Source organism: Microplitis demolitor, chromosome 2 (genome assembly GCF_026212275.2).
Source record: "Microplitis demolitor isolate Queensland-Clemson2020A chromosome 2, iyMicDemo2.1a, whole genome shotgun sequence".
Lineage (NCBI taxonomy): Eukaryota > Metazoa > Arthropoda > Insecta > Hymenoptera > Braconidae > Microplitis > Microplitis demolitor.
Genome location: NC_068546.1, coordinates 5,512,756 through 5,534,765, shown reverse-complemented (window position 1 = coordinate 5,534,765; position 22,010 = coordinate 5,512,756). Strand labels below are relative to the sequence as shown.

Genomic DNA, 22,010 nt, shown 5'->3' with positions numbered 1-22,010 from the left:
ATTCTTTAGTTCAAAATATTTATTTTCATTAAATATTCAATCATTTTAAAATTTTAAATACATTTCACATTATGGGTGTGATATAGCAGACATCAGACAAATTCAAAATTATTAATAAATCGAGTAAATAATTAATAATATAAAATTTTAAAAAATGCAAATTCAAAAAATTTTGAAATTAATAGTGTTTTTTTTGTAAATATTATTTTTTTAATTATTTATCTTATTTATTTATAATTTCAAAGTTCTCTGACGCCTGCTACATTCATACTCGTTTTACATTAATATTATTTAATAATTATTAATATTTTTACCATGAATAAATGCAAAAAATAACTTATTTTATTTACTGTTCCGGTATTAGGACAACCGAATTCCCGTATTGGGACAAGGCTATTTCAGCGTTCCGGTATTGGGTTTTTTGGGTGTCATAGAAAAAATTGTTTTTTTTTATATTAAATTTAAGAAAAATGAACTAATTTGATTATTTTTGAATTGGTAAATGTCTATTCTATATGATGTAATAAATTATTTTGGTTTATAATTTATTTGAATATTTTTAAAACGATAAAATTCAATCATATACCCTTCGTCGTTCCGGTATTGGGACATTTACCTTATAAATATTTAATTTCTTCTTCAATTAATAATTATAATTTATTTAGACTTGAAATCATCTAATTTGACAAATAATAAATCATTTTTAAGGGTATTTTCAGACCATGCCCTCCATTTTTTTAAAATATGCAATGTCAACATGACTCAACTGTCATAACTGTATTAAAATTTTTTTAATTAATTAAAAAAAAATTAAAACCTTAATTGAAAAAGAACAACGTAGTCGTGATTTCGTTTAGATATAGAATTTTAAAAAACTACTTACAGTTACCAATTAGGAGTTAGACGAAATTTATTGAATAAATTTTAGCCTACAAAACTTGAAAATTCGAATTTTAAAATTTATATGAAGATTTTACTGAAATTTATTCAGGAAATTTTCACTTACTGCCTTTCTATCTTCCCAATGTTAAATTAACATGGAGAAGATAGAAAGGCAGTAAGATGAAGTTACTGCCTTCTTCCTAAGCACGGCAGAACTTTCAATGCGAATGGATTTACTGTAAACGGTCGTCTTAAAAAAAAAAAGCTATTTATTGAACGTCAATGAAAATGAATATAAAATTACTTATCAGTCTAGTGAAATAATTTTCATTTACTTTCAAATTAATCAATTACTTAGTAATATTTAAATACAGTTCAAATTTTATAAATGATGATTTAATCATAATTTGTATAAAATGAGACCTATAAGAGTTAATATTCATATAAAAATTCCTAGCAAGTTATGATTACGTCATCGGTAACTAAGAAGGCCCTAGAAGTTGATATTCTTAATATGTATATTACCTATTATATGAAAAATCAAGTTATATATCGCAAGTTTCAACTTTACGGCCTCATTCATTAGTGACTTGCAACCAGTTGAAATATATAATTCTTTTAAGTATTTAAAAAACTTGACGAGCATTAATACGTTTTGAAAAATTTGGTGGCCCTGAAAAGGGCCGTTTGGTTTATTCAGAGATAGGGAAATTTATTTAGAGCTGGTGTACTCGGTGACGGCTTTGGTTCCTTCACTGACGGCGTGCTTGGCCAATTCACCGGGTAATAGAAGACGCACTGCAGCTTGAATTTCCCGGGAAGTGATGGTGGAACGTTTATTGTAGTGCGCAAGTCTGGATGCCTCAGCTGCGATACGTTCAAAGATGTCGTTGACGAAACTGTTCATGATATTAATATAAAATTAATAATATAAAATTTTAAAAAATGCAAATTCAAAAAATTTTGAAATTAATAGTGCTTTTTTTGTAAATATTATTTTTTTAATTATTTATCTTATTTATTTATAATTTTAAAGTTCTCTGACGCCTGCTACATTCATACTCGTTTTACATTAATATTCTTTAATAATTATAAATATTTTCACCATGAATAAATGCAAAAAATAACTTATTTTATTTACTGTTCAGGTATTAGGACAACCGAATTCCCGTATTGGGACACGGCTATTTCAGCGTTCCGGTATTGGGTTTTTTGGGTGTCATAGAAAAAATTTTTTTTTTTATATTAAATTTAAGAAAAATGAACTAATTTGATTATTTTTGAATTGATAAATGTCTATTCTATATGATGTAATAAATTATTTTGGTTTATAATTTATTTGAATATTTTTAAAACGATAAAAATCAGTCATATACCCTTCGTCGTTCCGGTATTGGGACATTTACCTTATACGTGAGAAACAAGCAAGCTTTCCAGAATGTGTTTTTACACACAGAGAAAAAAAACAGTAACCATTGCTGCCCTGGCACATGGCACTCCAGAGTGAAATTCACTCCGGAGAAAAATTTTGAAAATATTTAAAAAAAAAAAACAACTAAATTAAATCGAAGTAAATACGCACACGCACACACTCGAACACGTGGACACATTCTCACACATTCGCACACACACTCACGAACATTCGAACACACGTACGCACATATTTGCACACACGTGCACACACACATCCGAACACACGCACACACGCGAAAAAAATATATATGTAAAAAAAGATATTTACAAATTAACACGATATCTGTGCACGTTGTTTCTTCACATGATGGAACAAAGCCCAGACATCTCGTGGCTTTTGGAAACTGGCTGCATCACTCGCAATTGTCTCCGCTGAAGATCTGGCTTCACTTGCTTGGGAACAGTGATCAGTTCTACTTCCTTCTCGACAACGACTGGTTGAGGCATCCGAACCATCTTCTTCTTGGGCACCATTTTTGTCTTTATGTTGACGCTAATGGTCGTTTTAACTCGTTGAACGTTCACTGGACGAAAGTTTAAATTACCGTCCAGTCCACATGTTGGCAAAGAAGTGTTGGATGGAGTCACTTCGCTGAATTCTTCAATTTTAGGTTTTTTGTATTGAGCATCATGCTCAACATCAAAAATATCGGCGCACCGTTTGAATCCAGTTGCAGATTGTGGACTTGACGACACTAAACACTTCACATCACTCATGATGATTCAATTATGAAAATTTGGAGTTTGAAATTTCAGTTATACCCAGAGACAACTTGGCTAGAGTTTGAAACTCAACGATGTTGAAATTTTAAGGACCGACGTTTAAATGCACTGCAATATTTCAGGGAGGGGATTTTGGATCCAATGGGACATTTGCACCGTAACATCAGTAATTAGATCTTTATGGTAAGGGTCAATGGCTACTTTACATCGTTCATTACTTTCCCATTTAGACTTATTTTAATATTAATCCTAAGGATTTGTGCAGATAAGGTAAGGGAATATCCGGCGACATAATTATACCTGTGTATGTCTGCTGCTTTCTCTAGGAAAAAATACATTTTATTTAGGTACGGGTATAGAATATTTCGAGTAATGACATTTTTAAAGCATTAAATATTTGATAGATTGTTTATACGATATTACCTATTGACCAAAATACATGTATACTTATACACAGCACCCTTATAAATAACTTGAGTACTTTACTTGTCTGGCGTCTATAATGAATAATTGGTAACAAAGTTAGCATTAAAACGTTTATGAAAATCCATTTCGTGAGAAAACGATTTTATAATATTTTGTATGACAAATGGGCTGATAAAATTCCATGAAAATGGCTTTTTAACTTCCCGCTAAGAAAATCGACGATTTTCAAAAATTTCGGGAAGTTATTGTTTTCACCCCGATTTTCGAAAATCGAGTTTTCATCAGATGTCGACGTTTTGAGGTCCTAGGAAGCTATTCTGACTATTTTCAGAATGATGTCCGTGTGTGTGTGTGTGTGTGTGTGTGTGTGTGTGTGTGTGTGTGTGTGTGTGTGTGTGTGTGTGTGTGTGTGTGTGTGTGTGTGTGTGTGTGTGTGTGTGTGTGTGTGTGTGTGTGTAAACTCTTTGTAACTTTTGAACTAATAAATCGATTTGGATGGTTGAGGTGGCAATCGAAAGAGCTTGTTGGCCATCAACTTTCCTGAAAATTTCAGATTATTTGATCAAATAGACTCGAAAATATTTGCGAATTACGAAAAAAAAAAAATTTTTTTTTAGTTTTTTATTGATTTCTCAACAACGACTTATACGATCTACTTCAAAATCTAGTCAGCCCTAGTACTCAATAAAACGCGTCGATTGCCACCTCAAACATCAAAATCGGATAATTCGTTCGAGAGTTATCGCGGGAGAAAGAAATGGTGAAAAACGGTTTTTTCTAAATATTTTCGAAACGACTGACGCGATCGATTTCAAATTTTAATCAGCTCATGAATTCAATAAAACGCGTTGATTGCTACCTCAAACGTCAAAATCGATTAATTAGTGCGAAAGATATCGGCGTGGAAACGTTAAAAAAATAACATTTTATGTTATTTTTTCCGGATAAATCATAATATAACCTACCAAAATGTGCCTGATATCATACCAACTCATCTTTTTTATGGTTTCTTTCGATCATGTAATGTCGTCGAACTTGGTTTTTAGTTTAAATCATATCAACAAAAAAAGCGATAAAACGTAGTTTCTAATATTTTTATCGGATATTTCGTATTTTATTGTTTCTTACATGAGTCAAAATTTATTTAAATATTGATTTTGATCCCCGACATTGATTTCTGCCTCAATACACTTATTTTACTGAACATAATCAGGAACTCAATTTTAAAAACCGCTTCATTGATGATTTTCGATTCTTAAATTTTCAAACTTCTGCATAACAGGTAACTTGTTAGAGCTTGAAAAGATCGTAAAAAAACAATTGCATGTGATAGCATTTTCGAGCTCGAAAATATATCTACACTAATGTTTTCGAGCTCTTTGAGGTCGAAAACAGCTGGAAGTTTTGGGGCTGGCCCGCAGAGTCAACCGACGCCCAGATTTTTTTTTTTTTTTACAACCAATAATTGAGTAGAATGTAATGTTTCTTTATGTAAATTGCTTACAAAAAAATTTAATTTGATCAATTTTATTTAATATGTAGAAATTCTTCTTTTGCCCTTTTTAGGAGATACCCCATTTTACCTGCCAAAGTGAAAATTTTTTTGTTCATCAATTAGTATAATTAGGCAGTGTTCAATTATAAGGAGAGCATGTATTGTACAATCGCCGACACTAATTCGCCCCGGGTTGTGTTGCCCCCGGCATGATGAACTTTTCTATTTCAGTACATCTCTTTCAAAACAACAGTAATAAAAATATTTGTATAAAAGATACTTCTAGTATAAAATTAGTTTTTTATTTGATAAATCCATTCTAAATTTAATATCTCTAGGATAATCTATTTATTAAAACAAGACACAATTTAAATTTCTGTTTAATAAATTATCTGTAAAATTAAACAAATGTATGAGAATAATGTGGAAAAAATAAATTTCAATTTTTTCATATTTCGATTTTATTCATTAATGAAAAAGAGAAAATCTCTATTGATTAACTAATGAATAAAATGTTTGCTGTCATGAAGTCATCTATATGGTGAAAATATGAGTAAAAATTATCGTCTATATTAAATTGTTCTATTGTGAAAAAAATTATATTATGCAAAAATCAGGAGACACGGTAGGGTCTCGCGCCAAGTACACGTTTAAACACATGTATATGTGTGAAGTGTCATGGCGCGAGCTACCGTACTACTATATACCGTAGACAGAGTGGTTTTTGGCTCATTCTAGCACTTATACTTATAAACTTTTTTAAAATAGTAAATTTTCAAAAAATTCTTTCTATATTCAAAAGATAATTGATTGTTCGTCTTAAAATTATGAAACTTTATTCATTTTAGTTATGAGAACTAATTTAAATATTGAAATTAGGCCAGCATATACTATAGCACCCCCAATTTAGACGTTTTTAAAATTTTTTCATGCAAAAAGGGCACTGCCAGAGAACAAAAAGTCATAAGAAATGCCATGATGCAGTAAAACATTGAAATTTTATTATAGCAATGATTCATTTATGCGCCACCAGCGGTGCTTTAGTCTTTATTTTTTACTATAGTTTCGTATGCAAATTTTTTATGAGCATAAATAAATTCGTTTCATAATCATAAAATTTTATGAAAAATTTAAGGAAAATCAGGTTTTGTAAGTAAACTTTTGCTCAAGCAAATTGTGCTATTAGGGTTAGTTGACGTCTGCCGTAACTGCCCTAACAGTCACTCCAGATTGAAATCGACAGTAATTTGACAGTTGAAATTACCGAAATTTGCCGCCCTCATCTGCCGACAATTTGATAGCAAAAGTTGAAAAAAAAAAATTAGCGGTTAATTTTTTTTTTTTATTTAGAGGTTACTTTTTTTGGCTAGAAAAAAACCCTAGGTAAAGTTCCTATGAAATTGTTGTCAAATGTCGTCAACTTCGGGCTATTCCGTTTTTGACGAGAATTTGCATATTACTTGCTATACAATTTGACGTAAATTTACTACCCGAATTCGAATGCAAATTCATTTTGAAAGTCGTATACGAATTATCGTCAAAAACGGAAAAGTCCGAATTTGACAGACATTTGACAAAAATTTCATGGGAACTTTTATTAGGGTTTTTTTCTAGTAAAAAAAAGTAACCTCTAAATTAAAAAAAAAATTAACCGCTAATTTTATTTTCAAGTTTTGCTATCAAATTGTCGGCCAATTCAAGCAGCACATTTTGATAATTTCAATTGTCAAATTACTGTTAGTTTTAATCTAAAGTGGCTTTTAGCGTAATTTCATACATCTAACATCATTGTGGCGCTACCTGTCAATACCTTATTGGCGAAATTTGGAAATCAGGTTTTTAATCAATGGAAACAAATAATTATTTTTTAAGTTAATTTTTGAACGGAAGATTTAATATCATTATACAAAAACAAAATATCATTATACAAAAAAAAAATATTATTTATTGAGGACTACTAATGGAAATTCTAGTTTTTTAATTACATTTTTGTTATAAATAAATTACTGTTTTATTTGTTTTCACCAACAATCACCGACAAACGGTTTCCTAGCAATTTAAATGAAAAAATAAAAAAATATCGAAATAGAGGGGTTCAATGAAAAAATTTAAAGGTTAATTTTTATTTACTTTTTCATAATTAAGCAATTAACCCTCAAACAACTTTGATAGGTCAACATTGATCGAGAAACGACCAACAAACGATTGCAATTGAAATAAATCGGATCGGTTTATATTGAGTTGGTATATAATGAGGAGTTAAGTTGGAGCTCAAATATACAACTTCATTAAGCGATTTCTGATAATATTCACAATCAACACGACAAAAAGAAAACAAATCCTACCAAAAACAGATTCTCTGTATAACATCGCGCCAAGTACACGTTTAAAATTTTTTACAAATAAGAAAAAATTATTTTTTGCAAAAAAAATAAATCAAATCGAAAAAATACCGAGTACCTAGTATGATGCAAAATCATAACAAACATTTTCATAAAATTTCAAAAAAAAATTGTATGACAAAATTTCAATGTACTTGGTGTGTTTACAAAAGAGTAAAAAAAAACATGTTTGATTTTATTAGAAATTAATTTTGCTTGAGTACATGTAGTAATGCACACCAAGTACATTGAAATTTTGTCATACAATTTTTTTTTGAAATTTTATGAAAATGTTTGTTATGATTTTGCATTATACTAGGTACTTGGTATTTTTTCGATTTGATTTATTTTTTTTGTAAAAAATAATTTTTTCTTATTTGTAAAAAATTTTAAACGTGTACTTGGCGCGATGTTATACAGAGAATCTGTTTTTGGTAGGATAATATTATCTGATAAATCTACTCATGCACTACAGTATTCTATAAGGTTAGTAAAATAAAATTTATGAATATTGAATTAATTCTGCTATTTGATTTATTTACTTTTATTGATATCTATTAATTATTTAACGATTGGTAGGTAATATCAATAAAAAATTTCTTTATAAAAAAATCATCATTGTCATACAACTGTATTATGGAACAACTCGTTTGGAATATGTCATTAAAATAATATTTATATAAAATTATAACTATGGGCAAATAAATTTCAGTAATTGGAAATTATGTATTAAAATAAATGTCTATTATATTATCTCAATTATGCATAATCTCGTATCATGCTTGAGTCCACTAAAAATTTTTCAATTAAATAAAAATTCTGTTTCGGAACATCTCTATCGTAAAAAAATAATATCACAAAAAAACTATCTACATGATCTTAATTCGCTCACCACGTGGCGCAGCTTTTCAGTTTCGACGAGAAAATTCAATAAAAAAAAATTCAAATACGTTCCATGGCGTTGAAATTTGATTTAAATAATTAAAAACATTTTTTTAATAATTTCGATTGAAAATAATGATCTGTACTACATTTTCTGATTTAATGCTCCAATCAAATCCGATTGAAATTTAAATATTAATATTACTTTTTTGATTGATTCTGATAGAAAAGTTTTCATCGGATTTAATTAGAAAATAATAAAAAAAAAATAATACTATTCCAGGATCTCAGTCGATGACATCAGAAAAAAAAATACTTGAATTAGAATATCCTTCACTGCTGATAGGTGATGATTATTGTTTGATGAACAAATTTTTTAATAACGCGAAAAAAATACTGCACACCTCAAGTCTGAAAACGTTTAAGGTGCTTTACTATTAAATCATTTCATACTTTCCGACAATTGCACTCGCTTCGAACTATTCCGGTACTCTTAATGCGCAGTTATATACTATCATAGGAGTGGGTGGGGCAAAGTGGGTCCTCTCAAATTTTGAGTTCCCCGAATGATTTGGTGGTAAAATGGGTCCCCAAACGCTTAGGGACCCACTTTGCCCCACCCTCCCCGTATATTTTTATACGATCTTATATATCATATCTGTCCATATATGGGCCTATATGGTCATACATAGACGTACAGATTTTTAAAATAACTTTGAGTACTACAATTACAATTACTAAAGCGGCGTGAGATCATTCATAAATCTAGCTTTTTTTCTCTGAACAGAAAATTTCGAATTCCATAATGGATTCAATTATTGCATATCTGGTTATCTCTGAGTTGTCAAAATAATTAAAAAAAATATTTTTTTTTTTAACTTAGTTAAAACTTTTATGCATAGTCATATCAAGTCATGTGGTCATATCAAGCTATGTATGGTTATACATGGCCATGTCTGGCCAATTTATATACATGGCCACAAATGGAGCATTCATATATGTCCACGTATGATTAATTTTTAACAGGACTGTGCAATAAAAAGTGTAAAAATGTTTCTGAGCGAGTGCAATTGTCGGAAAGTATGAAATGATTTAATAGTAAAGCACCTTAAACGTTTTCAGACTTGAGGTGTGCAGTATTTTTTTCGCATTATTAAAAAATTTGTTCATCAAACAATAATCATCACCTATCAGCAGTGAAGGATATTCTAATTCAAGTATTTTTTTTTCTGATGTCATCGACTGAGATCCTGGAATAGTATTATTTTTTTTTATTATTTTCTAATTAAATCCGATGAAAACTTTTCTATCAGAATCAATCAAAAAAGTAATATTAATATTTAAATTTCAATCGGATTTGATTGGAGCATTAAATCAGAAAATGTAGTACAGATCATTATTTTCAATCGAAATTATTAAAAAAATGTTTTTAATTATTTAAATCAAATTTCAACGCCATGGAACGTATTTGAATTTTTTTTTATTGAATTTTCTCGTCGAAACTGAAAAGCTGCGCCACGTGGTGAGCGAATTAAGATCATGTAGATAGTTTTTTTGTGATATTATTTTTTTACGATAGAGATGTTCCGAAACAGAATTTTTATTTAATTGAAAAATTTTTAGTGGACTCAAGCATGATACGAGATTATGCATAATTGAGATAATATAATAGACATTTATTTTAATACATAATTTCCAATTACTGAAATTTATTTGCCCATAGTTATAATTTTATATAAATATTATTTTAATGACATATTCCAAACGAGTTGTTCCATAATACAGTTGTATGACAATGATGATTTTTTTATAAAGAAATTTTTTATTGATATTACCTACCAATCGTTAAATAATTAATAGATATCAATAAAAGTAAATAAATCAAATAGCAGAATTAATTCAATATTCATAAATTTTATTTTACTAACCTTATAGAATACTGTAGTGCATGAGTAGATTTATCAGATAATATTATTTTTGCATAATATAATTTTTTTCACAATAGAACAATTTAATATAGACAATAATTTTTACTCATATTTTCACCATATAGATGACTTCATGACAGCAAACATTTTATTCATTAGTTAATCAATAGAGATTTTCTCTTTTTCATTAATGAATAAAATCGAAATATGAAAAAATTGAAATTTATTTTTTCCACATTATTCTCATACATTTGTTTAATTTTACAGATAATTTATTAAACAGAAATTTAAATTGTGTCTTGTTTTAATAAATAGATTATCCTAGAGATATTAAATTTAGAATGGATTTATCAAATAAAAAACTAATTTTATACTAGAAGTATCTTTTATACAAATATTTTTATTACTGTTGTTTTGAAAGAGATGTACTGAAATAGAAAAGTTCATCATGCCGGGGGCAACACAACCCGGGGCGAATTAGTGTCGGCGATTGTACTGTTGAGAAATTGGGTTATATATAGCATTCAATTTTGTTTAAATTATTTTCAATAAAATAGGTGAGAAACAAGTTCAATTTTCTTAGTATAAAAAATTTGATGGCCCTGAAAAGGGCCGTTTGGTTTGTAAGTTTTAGATGTCAAGATAACTTAAGCACGTTCTCCTCGGATACGACGAGCCAACTGAATATCTTTGGGCATGATGGTGACACGTTTGGCGTGGATGGCACAAAGGTTGGTGTCTTCGAAAAGACCAACGAGGTAGGCTTCGCTGGCTTCCTGGAGAGCCATCACAGCTGAGCTCTGGAATCGGAGATCAGTTTTGAAATCTTGAGCGATTTCACGAACCAGACGTTGGAATGGTAATTTACGAATGAGGAGCTCAGTGCTTTTCTGGTAACGACGGATCTCACGAAGAGCGACTGTTCCGGGACGGTAACGATGTGGCTTCTTGACTCCACCAGTGGCTGGCGCGCTCTTACGGGCGGCCTTGGTAGCCAGTTGTTTACGTGGAGCCTTTCCACCAGTTGACTTACGAGCAGTTTGCTTAGTACGGGCCATAGTAAGCTAGGTAATCTCCGAATAAACGTAGTAATACGTTCAGAAACTTAGAGCAGAATGACTCTTCGGAGCCAAAAATCGCCTTTTTCTCCACTCGCGAAGCAGCTGGAGCGTTATTCGTTTGTTTTCTCGTTAGAAGGGGAAATCTAGCATCACTCTGATTGGTTTATTTCTAAGAGTGGGAGAAAAATGCACCGCCGCTCTGATTCGTCTAATTCGAGCAGTAGGAGTAAATCTAAGAATGTCTTTATAAGGAGGCTCAAAATCGGTCCTGGTGCATTCTCAGTCAAAGTGTGTCAGTGTTTATCCCATCAAAAGTTTTTAACCTGCAATCATGACTGGTCGTGGTAAGGGAGGAAAAGGATTGGGAAAAGGAGGAGCCAAGCGGCATCGTAAGGTTCTTCGTGATAACATCCAAGGTATCACTAAACCAGCCATCCGTCGTCTAGCTCGTCGTGGTGGCGTCAAACGTATCTCTGGTCTGATCTACGAAGAAACTCGTGGAGTTCTCAAGGTCTTCCTTGAAAACGTCATCCGTGACGCAGTCACCTACACCGAGCACGCTAAACGTAAGACTGTCACCGCCATGGACGTTGTCTACGCTCTGAAACGTCAAGGCCGTACCCTTTACGGATTTGGAGGTTAATTGGATCATTCAACTCAGCAAATTTTAAACAAAACGGCCCTTTTCAGGGCCACTAAATTTTTTATACGTAAAAAATAATTCAAGCTCAAATAGTTACATTATTAAATGCTAACAACTTTTTAAACCCTATATTCTAAACTTGAAAACAGCAATATTTAATAGAATAATATATAACGGTTATAGGTTGTCTCATTTAATATATCTTAATTTGTACACACTCGAGCTATTCAATTTATTATTATACTAAATATTAAAAATCGTATATTTAATTAAATCACAGTTTCTTTTCGTTTCCTTATGAGCTACTGTCCCTTGTGAAATGCATGCCTGTGTACAAAAGTTGATGTCTTTAATTGTGTTATCCTCTCATTAAAAAAATAATTGGAGGCATTACTGCGACGGGTTGGCTGACGCCCATTCGTCTAATACTAAAAAATAATGAAAAGATATATTTTTTATCGGAAGGTAATATATTTCCTAGTACATTCATTAGGCGCTATGCAGCTGCACATGGATATCACTTTGCATTAGTTTTATTAGGTTTTACTTGTATAATATAACGCGATGAGCATGGTCAGCAGTTTTGACTGTGGGAGAAAAGAGCTCCGCTGAAAAAGGCGGAGGGATATTTTCTTAGGCAGCAAGAAAGGAGTTCTTATGGAAAACGGTGGAGTGAGTATTTCCGAGACAGAAGATGCAATTGCAGAAAAGAGTTAGTTACCATAGTTAAGCTGATTCAAATAGTCGTCTGCTCGCGCATCAACATTATATCTCCTTTATTTTACTGCTATAAGGATAAGTTTAATGCCGCTATTGTTGAATAAAACTATTGTATCCGTATGATTTATGGTATCTTAGATTTGTAAAAGGGACTCTAAGGACCTTTTATGGGTACTCCCATATTTGGGGACGCCCAACAAACAAATATCCACAAAATTCACGTATAGTCATGCCTTCACTGAGCGACCCACACCCTCGGTAACATCTTATTAAATTTCTAGAGACGCTCACGAATTTTACTGATAATATCCGCGGCGTTCGATTTGTGAGTAAATATCGAACAGTAATGGAAATTTTTTTTACGAGGGATGACAACCTAAGAAAGAAATTATTTTGTTAAATCGTTAAGATTTAATTGTACTTGAGTTTCCGAATTTTAGATTTCTATTGATTTACTAATTATTACAGCGATTTTTTCAGCTCCTGGAAAAATGTATAAGATGGATTTCCTCAGAAAAATTTCCATTATTAAAATCGCAAAAATATTAAAAATGTAGACAACTAAATTCCGTAAATTCGGTTCGTACCTTTGACTCTTAACTAGACCAATCGAAACCTTGATATTTAAAGGTGGAAAAGTTCTATTTGACTATCGACTCCAATTAACGAATGCTGTTATTGTGTAAAATCAGGTTCTATCAAATATATTCACATTAAATTAGAGTATTACAATGAGTCATATTGACTATTAAAATTGAGAGTAGATTGCGTTTTAAAATATTTGGTTGGTCCTGAAAAGGACCGTTGGTTTTATTTTTAGAGATGAAGAAGACGTTTCGGAAACGTTGGTATGTCTAAAAAAGACAATTTATATTTCAGGTACTAAACATAATCAGGAATTCCTAAGAATGTTTGAGTAAGAATTTATTTTTTAGCTGTTGCAGTTTTTTTAGGTGAAGCTTTTGTTGTTTTTGGTGCAGCGACTTTCTTAGGCTTAGGTGACTTGGGTTTAGCCGTTGGACCTTTAGCAGCTTTCTTGGCTTTTGGAGAAGCAGTAGCTTTAGGTTTAGCTGGTGATTTAGCAGCTGGTTTTTTAGGTTCGGATTTTTTAGCTGGAGCTTTTTTAGGTGATGCAGGCTTCTTGACAGCTTTGGCTTCACCAGTTGCTTTTTTGGCTGCTGGTTTTTTTGCAGCTGCAGGTTTCTTCACGGTAGCTTTGGGTTTTGATGCAGCTTTTTCAGCTGGAAGTTTAAATGATCCAGATGCACCTTTTCCTTTAGTTTGAATCAAAGTTCCCTTGACAACAGCAGCCTTAAGAAATTTCTTGATGAACGGTGCTTGCTTTTCAACATCAACTTTGTAGGTTGCTGCGATATACTTCTTGATGGCCTGTAGAGATGATCCACCACGTTCACCAAGAGTTTTAATAGCAGCAGTCACCATTTCTGCAGCACTTGGATGAGTTGCTTTCGTTGTTGGTTTCTTGGCAGCAGCTTTTTTAGGCGAATCGGCCTTAGCCGGAGCCTTCACTTCAACTGGAGCTGGAGATACAGATGTCTCAGTCATCTTGACGAATATAAGAGCGAGTAATACTTTGAAAAAACGTGAGTGTGACTTCTACAAACTGACGTTAGTAGATTATGGATCACCCATACTGGACACAAACCCGACCTTTTCACGCGGACCATGGAGAGAGACTACACGATTTCTCACCAGAATCATTTCACCAAATTTTACTCAACGGTGTTCAAACCTCCCAGTTATTTACATTTTTTTAGATATATTTCTCTGAATTTATGATTAATAATTTCTTTTTCTTCTACAAAAATATTACATAATAATTTTTGGAAATTTATTTTACTGAAAAAATAATAAATATCAAGTTTAAATGGAATTTTAACAAGTCACTATGGACGTGAAACCTATGAATGCCGCTCTAATACCTTAAATTAATAATAATATATAAACATGATCATCATATAAATAATTACTTAAGATACTTCGATGTTTATTGAAGTTGAAGAAAATATCATAAGAAACGAAACACACATTCTTACATGTAATCTTAATATATACACTCTGGTCTCACGAACAAAGATCAAATTCAATTGGTACTTAATTTTCACACCTTGCATTTTTATTTTCATAAAAAAAGTTGAGTAATAAACCATAAATATTATACTGTTTGAAAATTTATGAACCAAGTAATTGCAAAAAAAAAATTATTACGAATTGTAATTGAGTAAATTGATAACTCATTGTCGTGCTAAGCAAATCTACATCATTGTTCACAGAAAAATGAGGAAACTTTTGCTATGCATTGTGGAAATAGTTCCCATAATAGTATAGAAACTGTATCCACACTATTATAGGAATGATTCCCATAATATATGGGAATAGTTCCCATAATCGTAAGGGAATAGTTCCTATACAAATATGGGAGCCATTCCTACAATATCATAAAATTTTTTTTTTACAGTATACACTTATCCAAAAAATTAAAGGAACAAGAAAATTTCATAAAATTTTTAGCGATTTTTGGTAGTCTGTATTTTCGTGAAAAATGATCGTATAGAAAAAAAAAAAAAAGCAAATTGAAGCTTGAAATCTCTAGTTTAAAGATCTCCCAGCAAAATAATTTTTCGAGCCACGGTTTTCGCAGAATCATAAGAAATAGGTCAAGACAAAATTTTTCTAAATTTTTTGGTTTAGTTTTTAGGTCTACGGGGCCGGGAAATTTTTTTTTTGAAAAAACTAACTTAGGAGTCGTTTAGAAAATTTATTCAGCTACAATTTGCTTTTTTTGTTTCTCTGTACGACAATTTCCTGCTAAGATATCAGCTTTCAAACGAAGAAGGATCATTTTGTCTTTAATTATCGATATCTTAGCAACTAATGGTCGCACAGTAATTTAAAGGGCAGTTTGAGAAACTTGAATAAATACCCTACAAGCTCTATTTTCGATTATTTTGGAAAAAAAAATTTTTTTCATCCTTAATATCAATTTCAAAAACCCATATTTTTTTTTATCAAAAAACAAGATAAAACAAGAATTTTTTCTTTTTTTTTCTTTTACGTTTTATTCGGGGTTTTTTTTTCGTTTTTTGGAATTTTTTTCACTTTACCTTACATTTACCGAATAACTAACGTAAAAATAGAAGAAAATCCGAAAAAATAAATTTTTTCATTTTGATAATGATTACACAAATTAAGGAACAAAACTTGTTCCTTTAGATGTTTTATAAAACTTTGAGCAATCGGCCTGGACAATCGGTTCAATGGATCAATCTGAAAATTTTGAGGGTTTTTAGGAGTACATTAAGCTGTAAAATCACCTGGCAACATTATTTTTTTTATCGATATTTACAAAGTAGCGAAGAGTTGACTAAAAAACCAGAAAATGGCCATTTTTTGTGGGTTTTTGAAATTGATGTTAAGGATGAAAAAAATTTTTTTTTTTTTTTTCGAAATAATCGAAAAGGGAGCTTGAAGGATGTTTATTCAAGTTTCTCAAACTGCCCTTTAAATTACTGTGCGACCATTAGTTGCTAAGATATCGATAATTGAAGACAAAATAATCCTTCTTCGTTTGAAAGCTGATATCTTAGCAGGAAATTGTCGTACAGAGAAACAAAAAAAGCAAATTGTAGCTGAATAAATTTTCTAAACGACTCCTAAGTTAGTTTTTTCAAAAAAAAAATTTCCCGGCCCCGTAGACCTAAAAACTAAACCAAAAAATTTAGAAAAATTTTGTCTTGACCTATTTCTTATGATTCTGCGAAAACCGTGGCTCAAAAAATTATTTTGCTGGGAGATCTTTAAACTAGAGATTTCAAGCTTCAATTTGCTTTTTTTTTTTTTTTCTATACGATCATTTTTCACGAAAATACAGACTACCAAAAATCGCTAAAAATTTTATGAAATTTTCTTGTTCCTTTAATTTTTTGGATAAGTGTGGTGTAGAAATTTCTTTCATGATATGGAGAAATTTAAATGAAGCTTCGTCCACCCTAAATTTCTATTGCAACACTAAATTACGCTTATAATTACCCTTACTGTACAGGGATGACATTTATGCACGAATAAATGAAAAATATTCAAGTTTACTATCAAAAATATAATAAAATATCAGTGTACATACAATGATAGAAGAAGAACTGTCGTACATCGGTCTTATACATTGTAGTAAATTGAATTTTAACTATTAAAAACGTATCCCGAGTAGAGGTTTAAAAATCGTAGGTCCAATATACTAGACGTAAAAAACGTAAATTTAATTTTTTAAGATGTATAAAGCCGTTAAATCTCATTTTAGCTAGCTTTGATGGACAAAAACAGAAAGAAGACCTTCGACAAATTTGTTTAGCTTACGAAACTAAGTCTTTTTTTAATAAGGAAATAGCTATATTACTTACCAGTGTTTCACAGATGATTTGATGTAATTGTCGCAGATGATTTATGTACAATATTTTTCAGTGGTATTGGTTTGCATAGCCTTTTTATAGATGAGGTAGCTGTAACAAGTATAACAATTTATCATGCATCAGTTTTATATGGTGTAATGATATAAATTTTAGATTGTGAAACTGTATCCCGAGTTGAAGTTTAAATCGTAGATTGAACGTACTAGACGTTAAGAACGCAAATTCAATTTTTTAAAATATATTTAGCCGTAAAAACCTACTTTAGTCGTACTTCACATACAAAAATGTAAGGATGACTTGCGTGAAATTTATTTAGCTCAAAAAAACTAAGTCATTTTTTTGTAACAGGGTAAAATTTAATTTATCATCAAGGAAAATCGTGGTTTCCCACTGCTGGTCAGTTACCCGAGCCGAAACCCCAAATAAGCACCCGTTAGAGTTTTTCGACTTGTCGCCGGGTGCGCTAATTGAAGAAGCTCGGACGCCTGTCCCAAAATTAATTAAGTGGGGAGGCCATTTTTCGGAAGTTGCCGAAAATGGCCGAGCTGAAAATATATAACCACAGGACAGAAGCAAAATCAGAGAGAGAGTGAGAGTTCGCATTGGACTTTCATCGAGTAAACATCAAGACAAAGATTGAAAAGAATTTTCTCATAGAGTGAAAGTGTTGATTATTAACTCGTGAACAACGATAGGCATTCAGATTAGTTGATACTAATCTCAGTCAACTAAACAACATTCTCCTCCACCACCAAGGACACCACAGCAATATCCGGAGCTACCTAATTCATTGCCGATTGGACCACCATTAACTACGCCTACAGCAGCCAACTACAGTCAGGTTACAAAGACATATCAAGTAAATAATAAATTCAATTCAAATCAAAATCTTAGTAGCAATATTGATAGTAGATAGACAAGGGGGTTTTTGGATCACTTGAGGTAAGATGAACATGATCTGCTGTACCGACGGATGGTAAGTTATCGACTGGCGATAAGATGTCGGCGGTTGGTGTGGGTATCTGGGTCCTTTTTGACATTATTTTGACGCTAATTGACATTATTTCGAGGCTAAGTGACATCATTTTGTGTTTATTTGGGGCTATTTTACCGTCTGAGCTCATTTTTGAGCTCTTATCCACCATTTTGAGCTCATTTTATTATAGGTGACGCCTCATATATATTTTGAGCGGGAATTTTCGAAAAAATCAATGCTCAGTCCGCCATTTTGACATCTTCTTGACGTTAATGGATGCCATGTAAAGTTTTTATTCGCAATTTTGAGCTCCGATTCGCCATTTTGAATTAAATATTATGACCATGTCCGTCATTTTGAATTCTTATCTGTCATTTTGAGGTCATGTTATTATAGGTGGCGTTTCGTATATATTTTGAGCGTAGATTTTCGAAAAAATCAATGCTTGCGTTGGCCTTACAGTTGGTAGTTTTGAGCTCAGTCTGCCATTTGCCTTCTTGACCGCCATTTTATGTCTACTTCCGCCATTTTGAATGAAATATTATGCTTGTGTCCACCATTGTGAATTAAATATTATGCCCATGTCCGCCATTTTGAGCTCTGATCCGCCATTTTGAATCAAATATTATGACCATGTTAGCCATTTTGAATGAAATATTATACCTATGTCAGCCATTTTGGATCAAACATTATACCCATGTCAGCCATTTTGTATCTAATATTATGCCCATGTCCCTTATTTTGGATCAAATATTATACCCATGTCCGCTATTTTGAGCTCTGATCCGCCATTTTGAATCAAATATTATACCCATGTCCGCTATTTTGAATCAAATATTATGTCCATTTCAGTCATTTTGAATTAATTTTAAAACTTTCGAGCTTGTGTTTTCCTGAAGTTACTGAAGGAATATGTGGCACATTCTCAAAAAATTATCATGCATTACTTAGAAATTGCAAGATTTTATAACATTATTGTTTAGCAACAGCGAATATTCTTTATTAGCTATGGCTTAATTGATTCTATTTGTAGATGATGTCATCGAGTTTAATTTTAACTGCATAGTAGATTGTTTATTTTCAGATGATGATTCACACGATTCTATTTTTAAATCATGACTCATACAGTTAAATTTTTAACTGCGTAATAGATGACATCAAACTCATCTCCACGCCATCTAGATCTTAGGTTATGTTGATACAATCTAGGAATTTTTTTGTCGAGATTCTAGGGAACTTTGTTATATAAGGTTGGTACTTTGTTAATTTCTAGGGAATTTTTGCAAGTTTCTAGGGAGTTTTTATTTCATAAGGTTGGTACTCATGAGTGCTAGAACTTTCTACTGCGCAGTTGATGAGTCATCCCCCCACCTATAAAAGCACCGCGCGAGAGCATACTTCACAAAAAAGAAGTACGAGTTCACTCAATGAAGTACGAATCTCTAACGATTTTAAGTTCTTTGTGTACGCATTTCAAATTTTTTTTAATAAAAAATTTTTTAAGTGATTATTTGAACAATACATAAACAATTTAAGTGATTATTTGAACAATACATAAACAATTTAAGTGGTTATTTAAACAATATATAAATAATTAATGTGTTTTAGTGATAAATTTTTAAATGAACAATCGTAGTGATTTTTTCAAAATTTATTTTTTACTAAACTAATTAATTTATATAAAAACTACTTATTAAACAATACTAGTGACAGACAATTTCAAGGGTAAATATAAACAGTGACTTTAGAGATGAACTTTTAAAAAATGGCACAAAACAATTTTATTGCGGCGCTTCAGCGTCCAGTAGATTCAATAATTAAATCATTTAATGATTTACATGATCAGCCATTAGCTGAAGAACATTGTCAAAAGTGTTATCAAGTCTGCGCTGATATAATTGATTACTTCAATGAGATCTTGCTAGATCCGCAAATAAATGTTCAAGTCAGAAGAAGTGTACGAGCAAATATTGTACTTTTGTACTGGTATGCAGATCAATTTGTACAATTGAGTGGAGAAGTAACTGGTGGTGACTTGCGTGCAAACCGACGTCTCATCAAGTGGCAAGATCTTGAAAACGCATTTTCTAATAATATTAGATCAGGATGCGTGGTGAATCAAGCTCACACGGATCTTCGTACTTTTCTTGATGATGCCGAAGACGTTATCATTGAAAAAGTTTAAAATATGCTCAGAGATGTTGCTGGGCTTAAAGTAAATGTTGAATTAATTTGTAAATTTGGAAATGTAAAAGCTGAAAATGTGATTGAAGAAACAAAGTCATTCAACACAAAGAGCCGAGACATTTTACCCGAAACATCTCTTGCTACTTGGTATCAGGATCATGTCAACGATAAATTAATGAAGAAAGTCGAGGAATTCAATCAAAAGGATTCTGGGTGGAGTTTAACAGAAATCCACAGTTTAATCATTACAATATCGAAATATGCGGCTCTTCAAGCTGGAGATTCAACGTTTGTGGAACTACCCAAGGACATCCAGGCAAAAAAAGCAGTATTAAATATTCAAAATTTTGATGAACACTGTTTTCTCTGGAGCATTGTAGCAGCATTACATCCAGCTAATATTAATCCTGCGAGAAAAACATCATATCCTCACTTCAGCTCTATATTAAAGTATGAAGGTATAAAATTTCCAATCACTTTAAACGATATCCCGAAATTTGAAAAATTAAATAATTTATCAATTAATGTCTACGGTATCGAGTCAGAATTTTGCAATAAAAAATCTGATAAAAGTACAATAATTCCTTTATATCTAAGTAAACTCATAAAGTCTGATAAAAAAGTTATTCATCTTTTAATGGTACAGCAGAATATTAAATTAAATAAATCAGATTTTGATATTAAAAATTTTCAACCTAAATTCCACTTTGCTTTGATCAAAGATCTTTCACGATTAGTTAAAACCCAAATTACAATGTCAAAATGCAAATTATTTTTTTGTGATCGATGTTTGAATCATTTCAAATATGATTATTCATATGAAAATCACAAACTTGAATGTTTTAAGATGAACAAAGTCCATATGACATTTCCAAAAGATCAAATTTTAAAATTCAAAAACTATCGATACAAAGACACAGTACCGTTTGTTGTATATGCGGACTTGGAATGTACACTAGAAAAAACCCAAGGAGATGATGAAACTCAGAAGCATGTTCCACACAGTGTAGCATTCTATCAACATTGCAGTTATGACAATAAATTATCTAAATTTGAATTAAATCGTTCAAAATTTTGTATTAATTGGTTTATTTTAAAGTTAGAAAAATTAGCTATCGAGTATGAAGGATATTTAGAAATCCCATACCAATAAAACCACTCACCAAACAGCAGCAAGAGACACATGATCAGGCAACTGTTTGTCATATTTGCGAAAAAATAATTACAACAAATACAGATAAGTGTTATGATCATTGTCATTTCACCGGTAATTATCGCGGCCCAGCTCATATATCTTGTAATGTCAATTATCCCAAGTCACATGTTATTCCCATAGTATTTCACAATTTATCCGGTTATGATTCACATTTTTTAATTAAAAGTCTAGCTACATTAATTAAAGGTGATGTAACTTTACTGCCAATTAATAAAGAAAAATATATATCTTTCACAAAATCAATTGAAAATACTTCAGTGACATTACGATTTATAGACACATTCAGATTTATGGCATCAAGCCTTGAAAAATTAGCTTCATATCTTGGTGATGATGAAAAACTTATAACGAAACTTCATTATCCTGATCCCGATCAATTTAAATTAGTTACGCGCAAAGGCATATTTCCATATGAATATATTTCAAGTATTGACAAACTTAATGACAAACAATTGCCTGATCAAGTATCATTCTTCTCAAAGCTAACAAATGAAAGTGTCTCTGATGAGGATTATTTTTTTGCTCAGCTAGTCTGGAATAAATTTAACATCAAAACACTGGGAGAATACTCAGATTTATATCTTAAAACTGAT

At 31.3% G+C, this 22,010-nt stretch overlaps 4 protein-coding genes across 4 annotated transcripts; 1 reads left to right on the top strand and 3 right to left on the bottom strand.

Moving 5' to 3' along the window:
- Positions 1-1,594: 1,594 nt before the first annotated feature.
- LOC106693575 (histone H2B) lies at positions 1,595-3,072 on the bottom strand. The gene is made up of 2 exons (XM_053743249.1): positions 2,660-3,072; positions 1,595-1,781 (listed from the first exon to the last, which is right to left on the bottom strand). The coding sequence occupies exons 1-2, from the start codon at positions 3,070-3,072 to the stop codon at positions 1,595-1,597; spliced, it is 600 nt and encodes a 199-aa protein (XP_053599224.1).
- Positions 3,073-10,406: 7,334 nt separating this feature from the next.
- Positions 10,407-11,272, bottom strand: LOC128669031 (histone H3). Its single transcript, XM_053743181.1, has one exon. It carries the CDS (start codon positions 11,246-11,248, stop codon positions 10,838-10,840), a length of 411 nt encoding a protein of 136 aa, XP_053599156.1. The 5' UTR covers positions 11,249-11,272; the 3' UTR covers positions 10,407-10,837.
- Positions 11,273-11,549: 277 nt separating this feature from the next.
- Positions 11,550-12,158, top strand: LOC103578546 (histone H4). Its single transcript, XM_008559677.3, has one exon. The coding sequence runs from the start codon at positions 11,583-11,585 to the stop codon at positions 11,892-11,894; it is 312 nt and encodes a 103-aa protein (XP_008557899.1). The 5' UTR covers positions 11,550-11,582; the 3' UTR covers positions 11,895-12,158.
- A 1,161-nt stretch (positions 12,159-13,319) lies between these two features.
- On the bottom strand, positions 13,320-14,233 carry LOC103578545 (histone H1C). Its single transcript, XM_008559676.1, has one exon. The coding sequence runs from the start codon at positions 14,178-14,180 to the stop codon at positions 13,539-13,541; it is 642 nt and encodes a 213-aa protein (XP_008557898.1). The 5' UTR covers positions 14,181-14,233; the 3' UTR covers positions 13,320-13,538.
- Between the last annotated feature and the right edge of the window lie 7,777 nt (positions 14,234-22,010).